The sequence below is a fragment of the Thalia democratica genome, chromosome 1 (assembly GCF_965202585.1).
Source record: "Thalia democratica chromosome 1, ktThaDemo2.hap1.1, whole genome shotgun sequence".
Taxonomy (NCBI): domain Eukaryota; kingdom Metazoa; phylum Chordata; class Thaliacea; order Salpida; family Salpidae; genus Thalia; species Thalia democratica.
In genome coordinates this window covers 52,449,245-52,462,027 of record NC_139165.1, presented here as the reverse complement: position 1 = coordinate 52,462,027, position 12,783 = coordinate 52,449,245, and the positions used below count along the sequence as shown (strand labels likewise).

The window sequence follows — 12,783 nt, the reverse complement described above, 5'->3', positions numbered from 1 at the left end:
TTTATGCATCTTTTTTCCACAATCATCAGCTATGCTTTTTAAATAAAAGCTAACACTTAAATTTACACTAAAAGAATAAAAAAGTTACCTACCACTGAAAAAAAAAATTAATGAAAACTTGTATACACTTACTTTATTCTATGCTTGTATTCTTACATTACAGTAATTATTTTTTTACATAATTCAGTTGAAGTATGTTGATTTGTTAACACACAGAAACATATGTTAGTACAATAAAGGAAGGTTGCTGTATAATTTGTTTTATATTCCAGTAAACTTCTATCACTAGGATCTTTTGTTAGCAAACAATTAAATCTATATTTTGAACAGATAAAAAAAATACTAAATTTTTTCCAGGCCATTCTAATTCTTAAAATTTTTTTTGTGTTAAACTATTAACTAAAACCTAGAATTTTTGTAGACTTTGGTTGTTAGTTCAAAGCAAAGTTTTTTTTCAGATAATAACTATATAAATATTGCTTTTTATAATCAAAACTTACAATTTGAGGACTTTTAATCATTTATTCAATGTTTTTTGTTATTTACAGATTTGAACAATATTAAAAATGGGCTTTTGTAAAAAGTCTTGTAAAGTACTTTTGGCTACTATCAATGTTATAATTTTGGTTAGTAACATTATTAACTAATTAATGATAAGCTGCATTGTTTGTAAATATTTTTGTTATTTTTTCTTGTATACTTTTATAAATAATGATGCAAAAAATTAAAATATAATAATTTTTTTAATAAGTATAATTTTAAAAAATTATAAAAAAAAAAATACAATATATAAAAGAATAGCTTAGATGTTTAACAACTTAATAAGCAAAAAAAAATTGACTGTTATCTTTTATTAACAGTTACTGGGTGCATTTCTACTGTTATGTGGTATCATGGTATGGAAAAGTCAGAACTATAGCCCATCAGAACTCAGTATGAAGCCAGTTGCAATTATGTTGTCAACCTCTATTGTTGTTTTGTTTGGAAGTGTTTTAGGTCTAACAGGTACTTTGTATGAAAAAAAAGGATGTCTTGCTGTTGTAAGTATTATTAAGTAGTATTTAATTATTTAAGCTAGTTACAATTATCAAGTAAATAAACTTAAATTGTTTAGATAGGTTCCTACCTGTACTTGGTTAAGCTGTTTTGTTATATGATTACAACTGATGTCTTTAAGCTTCTAAATATCTACTAAGGTTTAAATTTTTGTATAATTTATTATACAAAAACTGTTATTTTCCTGACAGATCCAATCAGAATTTTAAGTTTTCTGAAAATATGTTTTATTTTTTTAAGTTTTTTTTACAAAATAAAGTTATATTTTTCATGATACACTCACTATTTTAACTACCTTGAATGTTAAATATTTTATAAAATTTATTTAACTGTTTAAAAATTTTATATTTTCAGGTATTATAGTTACACTTATTCATTATACCTTTGTTGGACAATTTCATTAGACATAAATTCTTTTTAATAAAGTTTAGTAATTTTACAATCTTAATTTGCCTTTAAGAATATATTAGAGTTTATGAGGTTTAACATTAAAGTATAGTTTAATTGAAGATTGTAAAATTTTATAAAGCTTATTTTCCTTAAAGTCTCAAGTTATTTTAATTACTATTGAATACAAAATCATATATAATTCTGAATTAATATTACTTTGTACTGTTTAAAATGCCCTTGCATAATTTTATTAGTGCTGTATTCATGTAGAAAAGATCTAAACACCAGAGAAAAATAAGGAACATATATTTTTAAGTGTGATAAGAGTAACGTCAGTAGAGTATCATAAATAATTAGAATTGCAACTAATAACAAAATAAAAAGTTTATCCACAGTAAAACATTTGATAGTATTTTTTGTTAGCACTATGAGAGCATAAGATGCAGTAAATAATGCTACATATTTGATTTATTATAGCTAGAAACAATTTTATCAGTTTAAACATACCTAGGCTTGTAAGCAAAAAAATACTGATCATACACATAAAAATTATTATCTAATTTTTATTAAATTTAGATTGATTTTTTTATTATATGTTTTTTCTATATTATTAACAAGTACTATTGCTTTCATAAAGTGTTTGAACATTTTGTCATCATTTAAGTTTTATTTAACTAAAAACCTTTAAAATTATTTTTAGAAAAAAAGTTTCTGTTTTTTATGAGTAAAATAGTTTTAATAACGTATATTTATTACTTGAAAATTTTATTTTTATTTTGCAGATTTGACACCAAGCTATTTACTCTTTTTTAATTTTTAAAGTAATTTTTTGAGATATAATCAATTAAAGTAGAATAGTTTAACTAATTGTTTATGAGGTAAAATCAAAAGTAATGAAAAAAAGACTTTTTTATTGAAAATATATCTTCTCTTACGGTTTGAAGATTAAATAGTAAATTTTTAGGAAGTGCTCTTTTCTTAATTTAGAAAAAAAAATGTATAAAAAAATAGACAAAAAGTGTTATTTTTTTAAATTATAGTTTAAATTCTATCTTTTTCTTAATTTTTGGGCTAGAGACCTCAAGCTTTTAGGAAATATTCCTTTTATAGTTCAAAAGGCTTTGAATGTTGCGATTTTAAGAACATTAGTAAATAAAAATTTAAGATAAAAAAACCAAAAAAAAAGATGGTTTCAGTGAAATTTGAATAAGATAGGTTGAAATGAAAGAAGAAGATATATTTTTAATGAAAAATTATTTTTTTTTGCATTTCCGCCTTCCATTAGCAACCTATTGAGGTAACCAGCTTTTATCGCTTATATCTCAAAGATTACTTTTAGTTTTTTTAAGCAGTTAAAAATTTCTGATAGCTCAGATAAACCTCTACAAAATAAGATCAACTTGTAAAAATCAAGGTGGACTCCCCTATGCCCTTAATAAACATTTAGTTATAGTTCTTTGTATTTTTACAGTACCTCATTTTCGTTGTGACTTGTCTTATATTGCTGTCAATGGTAACTGGGTTGTTGATTGTTGCTAAGCATTCAATTGAGTTGGAGGCTGACCATTTTTTGTCTGATCAAATTCAACTTTATGGTCTACCAGAAAATCAAACAGTTACGTTTGAAAATAATACTGTTCAAACTACAAACGGAATAAATGCTACAGAACTTGTTGACTTAGTTCAACAACAAGTATGTTTAAATCCTTTATTCTTCAAAATATCTTTTTATTCTTTTATACTAAATTGTTACTAAAAAATATGTTTTTTGCAATATAGGATAAATGTTGTGGATACCACAACTACACCGACTGGGCAAATACAGAATGGAAGACTTTAAACTCAACATTAACAGATGTACCTTTATCATGTTGCAAAAACTTTACAAATTGTAATGGATCTTTGGAAATGCTTGATGAAATATATTTGGATGTTAGTTATTATTTATAACTACAGCACTGTTACTGATTTATATTTGTCTTAAAAACTATAAACAAGTAATAATTACGACTGACTAAGCTTAGTTTAAAGAGTTTTTTAAACTCTGACTAGTTTGTAATTTTTGTTAAACTTGACTATTAATTTTTTATTAGTTTTAGTCAATCTTTTCTTAAGAGTTTGGATTTAATTTTATTTAATGTTTGATAAATTGTGTTTTTTTTTTTTTTTTTTTTGCTTTTAGTATTTAATCTTAATTATAACATAATAATTAATAAGGTTTAAGTTTTTAGTTGTGAAATTTTTGTTTTACCAATGTTTTAAAAATAATTTATATAGTTAACTCGCAAGTTTTTATTAGCCTATACTCAATAGTTAAATTTAGGCAAAACAGAGAATTTTAAATAAATCTATATGTTTTTCATAAAAGTGTGCTAAAATATTAAATAATCAAAATTATTTTTACTCACAGATACCCTAAAATTTTATATCTTATAAAAACTTTTATTTTTTAAGGTTATCTTTTTTGCAATTTAACTAAGTTAAGTTTCCTAATTACTTTGCAATTGTTTTCACATATACTGCTAGTCTTGAACTTAGTAATTGTAAGATAAAAGTAAAATCAAAGAGTCAAAAGATGAATTTAAGTAGGACATAGGTGCCAATTTTTAAGTTTGACCAATAAACATAAGCTAGTTTTTTTGAAGTTTAGCAACCTGTAATAAAAGTAGTGTCTTTAAAAGTTAATAGTTAAAGTTAAGCTGTAATTATTTGTGTTAAGAATCTATTTATTTTGCTCTACTTTATTTTTATTAGGTTAGATAAATACTTTAAAAAGATAATAGTTCTACAAAATTATAATTGAGTTTACATTAGCAACCTAAGCTTTGCAAATAATGTTGTAATGATTGTTGTTTTATTATGCTACAATGTGCGCAGCTACTTATTATAATTTATATGCAAATTAGCTTTACTTGATAAGCAAAACTTGGCATATACAACAAGGTTTTTTGTACTTGCTTTATTTTAGTTGTCAAAAGATTTAAAAAAATTGTAAATACAAATTTTTAGTACTGGTATAATAAATTAAAATTTACTTTTTAAGGGTTGTAAAGAACCGTTTAATAAGACATTCTCCTACTTTTATGGGCTTTTCTGTTGGATTACTCTTGGTTTAGCTGTGATAATGGTGAGTAGTTTACATAAGTTTTCTATAAATATTTAATACCAAGTGTTTTGAAATGTACTTAAAACTCTGTTAAGATTTCTGTTAAGTATATAAAATTAAATTTATTTAAATGCTTGATATCATAGAACCTATTATTTCTATTAATATATTCTGTAGTCTGTATTTTAATTTTTTAAAAGTATAATTTATTGTTCTAAAAAAGTTCAATAAAGTTTTTGAAACATGTTTATATCTGAACAAAAAACTTACATTCTCCACTTTTGTCTCTTGTATACCATTTTGATTTTTGTAAGAAACTTTTTATAGTATTAATGTATTCAATACTACGGATATGTTTGTTTCCGACAACTTCCTAATTACATTAATATTGAAATCATTTTAAGATAAAGATTACGATTTAAAAAGTATTTATTACCAGATTTGGCAATTACCAGGTTTTACTGCTAAATAAATGCAGTTTGATAAACCGCTTAGCGGTGAAATCTGGTAACTACCAAATATAGTAATAAATATTTTTCATTAAGCTTTGTTTATGTAGTTATAATACACTTTTTGTGATCAAAAAGTTTTCATTTAAGTCAAATAAACGGTTTTAAATAATAATGTAAATTAAACTTTTAAAGTTTATTTTTGGTCCGTAGCTAAGTAGAAATTTTGTACTAGTGTTTATAGTTAGTTTAAGTTACAAAACCTATCGATTTTTTTGATAACCTTTGGAATATTTTTAAGATTGTTAAAACTAGTATTGCAAATAAAATTTATTTAAACTTTCAAGCATACACTTTGGTCGCGTTTTTGTTTTAATGCTTTTTGTATATGCGTGAGACTTGTGTTTATGTATTGCATATTGCTCATACTAGTACATTATTGCATTGGTACTTCATCAAAACATTGGTTTATAAACTATTGTAAGGGATTTTGTATCACTTTCTAAAAATCTACGTGCTTTTGTGCTTTCTAAGTTTTATAGATTAACTTTAATCAAATACAAGTTTAATTAAAAATGTACTTTTATAATTAGCATTTTGGTGTTATTAATTATTAAAATAATTTAAATTATTGTACTGTTTTTCATAATCGCAAAATCAAGTTATCTACAAGTTAGAGTCCAGGTTTTCTACGCGTCAGGCTAAATCTTTTTTTTTTTTGAAATATTGGCAAACTGTCAGTTTTTGTCAGTAAAAATGCTTTAGACTTCTATTTTTCTAAAATAAATTCGAGAATAATTTTTTACTGAAAATATGATAAACTTGTCATTTTTTTGTAAATAAGCTTTTGGTTTTTGTACGCCTTCATAATCAGAACAAAGTTACATTGAAATATTTTGAGAGGGAAGCCGAATCTTCGAATGAATATTTGCAAAATGCAGGGTTTTTCAAAAAAGTTGCTTTTTTTATTTTATGAAATTCTAATTCTTAAGTAAAATTTTATTGAAAAAATTTTAAAGCTCAACCAATAGGCTATATTGTTTCATCTGGTTACAAGCCTAACTTAGTATTGACAGGCAAAGATAAGAGAAAATATCAGTCTAAATCAGGGTTTTCCTAAATTTTTTAAAAGGCCCTCTTGAAAATATTTAAAAAGCTATGGCCCCTTCCAACAAAATTTCTCAAAAAACTACCATTAAAAACGCCCAAGACTTTTTTTTTGCTTTTCATCATCATTTCCAGAATATCTAGTGTAAGTTTCAAATTGTGACCTCATGGCCCCCCAAGAGGACCACTTGGCCCAGTTTGGGAAACCCTGGTCTAAATCAACGACGTCAAATTAAAATTGCAAAATTTCGCGTAGAAACGCTGCTAGATGTAAGTAAACAAAACTCTTACATCTTATTTGTTAGTTAAAAAGTTAGATTTATACTTTAAATTAACAAAGTAGTAGATTGTTTTACACATAAGTAGTTCTAATGTTACTTTATGATTTTAACAGTTTTCAGCAATTGTCATTACGATTGGACTTTTGTGCTCACGAAGAACAAACCCATTTGAGTACACGGCGTTTGGTGAACCAGGATATACAACAATGTAGAGCAAATATGTACTTCTATAACATAGTTATCTCTAACTTTGGTACAAAAATTTTATAAAGTCTTAACGTTTTTTTAGTTTTTTACACTATATCGACGTGTAAGTACCGTGCAATGTGTCTTTTTTGTAAAAGTTTTAAAAGATCGATCTGCACTTAAATTTTTTATACACAATTTAAGCTTAAATGTGCTTTATGAAGTACACAAACATTGTTACTGTTTGGATTTTACATTATTGTTCTTTTGTTTTTTCTATTTTGTATAACTTTTGTACTTTTAATTTTTTATACAAATCTTATGAAAAATTCAATATTTGCAAACATTATTTTTTTAGTTATCTAGATTTAAAGAAAAAACGAAGATTTAAAGCTTAGTAGCATTGATTAACATTTAGATTGGAAATGTCATCTAATGTTATAATTTTACTCAAAATACTATTTAAAAGTTCATTAATTTGATTCAAAAGTTACTTGAATAATTTTTTTTTTAATTATTGAAATTATTTGGTTAAACTATTTTTACACAATCTTATTTTTACTTGTTTTTTAATTGCTTGTGAGAATAAATTACTAATTTGTCTACCCAGTTTAATTTTTTAGTTTTTTCAAATTTATAGATTTTCAACAAAATACTTAACGACCATAAATAAATTTATACTAAAACGTTAAATACAGGAAAAGTATTTTCTAGTTTTGTGTAAAACATTTTAAATATAGAATATTTTTGAAATATAATATTAAAATAGCTTATTTTTTACTCCCAAATGTATTCTTAAGGAATTTTAATCACTTATACTAGTTTGAATACTTACTTAAGTAAAAGCATATATGTTTTAAATTTTGTGTAACTTTTAAATAACTTTTGTGATTAAATATTAATTTAAATTTTATTTAAAACGATCATATTTTCACACCAATAGCTGCTATCAATCAAATTTAAGATGAATACTTTATTTTTGTAAATAGAGCACTTATGTAAACTTAAGCTAGAAACTTAAATTACGTTTGGATAGTAGTTGTATGAAAAATTTTAGCATGAAAAGTGATTTTTTTATTTTCATAAGAAAGTGTAGATTCTAGTTTAATTATGTTAATTAAAATCATTTTTACTTTCTGTTAAGAAAAAGTTTTGCCTGTTTAAATGTTTACATATTATTAAATTAATTTCAAGAGTCGTGAATTAAGTGTATTTTAAATAAAAATTTTCGAATAAAAGGTTTTTATAGGGCTTAAAATAAATTATTAACGACAATTTTGTGTTCAGGAAAGTTTTGTTTAATTTCAATTAATTGAATTCTTAACAAAAACTGGTGTAGGAGATTATTTATTAGAAATTCAAAAGTTTCAATTTTGGTGTTGATCAGTTGTTAAGTTATTATCGTTAATACATTTAGAAGCTTGTTTTTTGAAGAGTAGGTTAGTTCTGTTGTTTCTATTAATCGCTTATTATTGTAATTTTTTTATTCTACGTGTAAGTAAGATTCTAAATTGTATCCATTAAATGTTTTAATTAATAGCTGTAGATATTTTTTTATAAAAAGTAGCCAGAATTGGTATCAAAATAACATAATTCGTTTCAAAGTAAATTCACTTAATGAACAATATACATCAAAGCATCTACTAAAATAGATCAAAGTTAACTATTAACTTACCATTGTTTTTTTTAACTTGTATAAATGTAAACTACAAACTTACTACACTATGTTACCACAAAAATAAAACGTTTGTACACAATAAAACATTTACTACAGAAAAGTTTTTATTTTTATTCATACACGTAAAGAAGTAAAACTTAATGACAGTTGCTTTTGAAAAGTTATTAAGTTTGCTTACATTGAAAATATAAATAAACTCAACTTTATCAGTTTAAAACTAACTCTTGTTAAAACACAAAATTTGATCCAATGGTAAATCATTTAAAAAAGTAAACAGTTATTACTTGTGTAATAATCTATAGTAATCTTAAATAGTTAATAAATGTATAAACCGTAAAAACTTAACTATTAAAAGCAATCGGCTTTTTAGATTAACCAAGGTAGTTTTTTAAGTGATATATCTATATGTTTAATTTACTCTTCATAAATCAATTTAAATAGGGTTTGTTGGAAAAAAACAAACAAAGTTAGATTCAATGATAATAGGAAAACTATTAATGGATGACATGTAATTATTGTAAAAGATAGGTGCAAACGAACGTAAAATTTGACTATGATTCTAATAATGAAATTAAACTGATTTTTTTAGACTTTAATTGTGAACAGCTTGGTTGCTTTAACTTTTTATACTGTATTAACAAAAATATGCTTTAGCGCAAAACTATTCAAGCCTGCTTGTCTAGACTAAAACAGCTGTTTCTCGAGACTTTATCTGCCTGATGAGTCCTAAATTGGACAAAAATTTTCTTGAAAACTGCTACTAAAAGCTTTGAAGTTCAGTCTATTGCGTAAAACAATATTAAAAACAAGTTGAAGGTGTATATAGGATTTTAAACGTTAAAAACTAAACAGATATGAGCTAAGTGTTTAGATTCAAAAATAACTTTTTACCTAATTAGTTTTAAGTGTTAGTTTGAAAATATAGATTGAGTAGATATCAATTCAATAAATTCTTCTAAATAAAACAATTTTTTACAAACACTTAATAATAAACACGAGGTAAATCTTTAATAATTAGGATAATCATCTTTTTAAGGAAATATCAATGATATAAAAACCAAGGCAACTTTAGAAGGCTCCAGGTTGAACTGAGGGATATTTTGATGAGAAGTTGATAGTTTGAGTAATCATAAACAGGTAGCATGGGGATGATAAATTTATACATGCTTTAGGATAATACTTCTTATTACTTTTTTTTTTATTCTAGATATTATTGTTTACACAAATTAGGTTTAGATGACATTGGTCCAGTCTTAATTGTAGTTATTTTCTTTCTTTTTTTCTATGTTTTAGATTGTTAGTAATGTATACTGAATATTTTTTGAAATAAGAGTCCTTTTGTGAAAGTTATATTTTTTGCCTAGTTTATATTTTTAAGCAGACTTTTGTAAACAACTAAATGTATAACCTCGATAATATTCTAATGGGGTATATTAAGCATAAAATAATGCAAAACATAAAAATAACTACTCTAATAGAAGATATCTGGACAAGACTTTAAAAGGTATCCGTGGTATGCGACTCGATAACTGAAAGGTTTTTTTGTACACCAGGTAATATAACCAAATTTTTTGAGCGTTTTTTTATTTTGTTCAATAAACTAATAATATCTGAAGGGGGAACGTGTCAAATATGAACAAATAGACTTTTTTGCATGAGAGGTCATTTTTGCCCAAGATTTAAAAAAGTTATATTAATATTATTATATGTTAATACAATTTAAAAAAAAAGATTAATTGATAAAAACAAAAAAAAGTAAAAGTAAGGGTTAGAAGAGGTAAAACTGATAGTAAAAATAAAAAAGAAAAAGCAATAAAGAATAAAATATAGAAAAAATATATATACTAATACAATAAACTAATAAAAAACCAAAAAAAAATTACCACTGAGGGTAAGGGTTAAGGGTAAAAGTAATAGAAAAAAAAGGAAAAAGTATACTTAATAAAAATTATTAATCAAAAAAAAACAAGAAAATATAAAAATTAAAAAAAAAATAAACTATAAAAAAACAAAAAAAAATATAATACTGATCGAGGGTAAGGGTTAGGGGTAATAGTGATATTAGAAAAAATAAAACAAAACTATTTTCAACCCGTGCAAAATTGACGCCGTGCAAAAGTTTCTTTGATTTTTTGGTCGAAAATTTACAGAAAGCCAACTTTCACTATTAACAACTTAAACTTTTAATATTTCTGCAATAAGTGAAGAAAAATTGGATTGGTTAAAACATTATTTCATAGCGCTTTAAAAAATTAAAAAAGTTGCTAGTTAACAAATAAAATAACGTAAACTATTTTTTGAAAGAAACGGATATTCTGAAACGCTAATGAAAAAAGAAGTGAAGTTACAGACAAAGCAATTAAGTAGAATAAAACTGTTTGGTTCAAAAAGATCTTCAATATAACTTTGACTACCGTTCATTGGAGCTATTTTAAAACTTATTGAAAATATTTGATTATATTACACTTTAAACATACTTTTCAGTGAATCCAAGAGTTTTGTTTAATTTTTGACAATAACTTAACATAACATTGTAGATAAAAACGAAAAAAAAACTTTGCAATCAAAAATTCTATGAAAAGATCAGCTATATTATACTATGTTGTTTATTGAACGATGAAAAAAGCGCTCAAAAAGTTTGGTCTTAAAACTTAGTGTTCAAAGGAACCTTTCGGTTATCGAGTCGTACACCACATGCTTATAAAGTTTCTTACGAGCTATTACACGTAATTTTTTTTATCATTTGAATATTTAAATCTTTAGTAATAAAACAAAAAATTAAACGAAATGAAAGAAATGAAAACTAAACAAAAATTAACTGAATTTTCTGTTAAAAGATGTACTTTAAAACTTGTCTAATAACATGAAAACTAAAAAAATTTATATAACTTTAAATTAATTTATAAAAGGAGATAAGCAATACTAATAGCAAACATGTAAATACTTGAATGATAGGTTACAACTTCTTTAAAGGTAAAAATGTAATACGCTGAAATAGTGTTACGTTAAGTTTTATCAGTAATTTGTAAACTTTCTTTTTCACTCAATAGTTTTACTTGTACAAAAAGAATTTTACATTTGAATAGATAAACAAACTATTGTATAACTTTTAACAATTTTAAAGAAATGAATTCTGCCATAAGTGTACTTAACTTTTTTAAGTAAAGACATAAAGATAAGTACTGTAATATCTATGCATTTAATAAGAAACAAAACAATAATAATGAATAATAATAATGAATAATAATAATAACAACAACAAATTTCCTTCTGTTTTAGAATATACTTTTTATTTTGAATACTTGCCTAAGTCTAAAATTGTAATAAAAGAAAGCAAAAAATACTTGCAAAATATAAAAAAGAAGACTTTTTTTTTTTGATTTCCTTAGAAAAAGAGATTATTTAACATAAGTTTGCTTGAAACAGTTATCTCAGCTTACTATTTAAATACTTAGTTTTCTTTTAAAGTATGTATATCTATAACTAATATTTTTACATTGGCATGCTAAGAAAGAAAAAAAAAACAAGAAAGTTTCATAGCAAAACATTTAGTATACAACCCTAATTGTGGAGACAGTTTTTAAATTTTTGGTTTATATTTTTGAGAATGCATTTAATAGTTTCGATTTTACGAGACTTGAAGCTATTCAAATCTAATTGATCATACCTAAGCATAATCTATTTATGAAATAATTTGACAGTAGTATTGCTTTATTTAGTTAACATTCATATTGTGTTAATTAACTAACATATTGTTATTTAGTTCATTATATTAGTCAAACTTATAATCAGGTTTGTTTTGTGCCATGAATTCAGTTGTATTTTCCCTAGTGATCATTGAAGAAATATATTGAATTTTAAATTTACACTTGTTAATTTTACATAGCAAAAAAGAAAAAATATTCAAAAATTGAAGAATGTAAATAAAAGATAGATTAAATATCATTATTTATCATGTAAAGTTATTACTCAGTTGATTATTGTACTTTTTATTGTATAAATTTTGAATCTTTAAGTTTAATTTTAATATACATGTTAAATAAAACTTGAAAAAAATAATCAAGTACTTGGTGCGTAGCTCAGATCTAGCGGTCTTTTTAAACACCAGGTCCTTTGACCATTTATATGATTGTCGATTTATTTTTATGGTCAATAAACTTTAATAGTTACAACGATTTTATATCAAAAGCCACGTACTTTTTATAATTAAGTTTAGTACAAACAGTTTGAGAGAGCTTTAATTACTAATTTTCTTATAAATACAACAGCGACGTAGCTTATTCAATTGCTTTACATACCTAAAATGATACACTAAAAATTTTTAACTGTCTGATTTTTTTTCTATTTAGATACAAAGTTAAACAATTTGTTTTATTAGTCTACGTATATTTTGAAAAATATCTCATAAACATTATCTACTGTTGTTTACTGAACGAAAAAAAGGCGCTCAAAATATTTTTTTAGGATCTGATGTACGAAAAACATTTCCGATTATTATTAGTTTATTGAACGGAAATAAAAAAACGCTCA

General features: G+C 23.9%; 1 protein-coding gene across 1 annotated transcript; it reads left to right on the top strand.

The window, feature by feature from the left end:
• Nucleotides 1-490: 490 nt before the first annotated feature.
• LOC145833446 (tetraspanin-3-like) lies at nt 491-7,178 on the top strand. The gene is made up of 6 exons (XM_082940625.1): nt 491-626; nt 861-1,040; nt 2,918-3,139; nt 3,226-3,378; nt 4,490-4,573; nt 6,503-7,178. The coding sequence occupies exons 1-6, from the start codon at nt 567-569 to the stop codon at nt 6,599-6,601; spliced, it is 798 nt and encodes a 265-aa protein (XP_082796751.1). The 5' UTR covers nt 491-566; the 3' UTR covers nt 6,602-7,178.
• The last annotated feature ends 5,605 nt before the right edge of the window (nt 7,179-12,783 follow it).

Bases quoted from the DNA above. Each gene is read 5' to 3' on its own strand.
- LOC145833446 (XM_082940625.1), top strand. From the start codon at position 567: ATGGGCTTTTGTAAAAAGTCTTGTAAAGTACTTTTGGCTACTATCAAT. The intron at 3,140-3,225 runs GTATGTTTAAAT...TTTGCAATATAG, and splicing joins TTGACTTAGTTCAACAACAA to GATAAATGTTGTGGATACCA. The intron at 3,379-4,489 runs GTTAGTTATTAT...TTACTTTTTAAG, and splicing joins TTGATGAAATATATTTGGAT to GGTTGTAAAGAACCGTTTAA.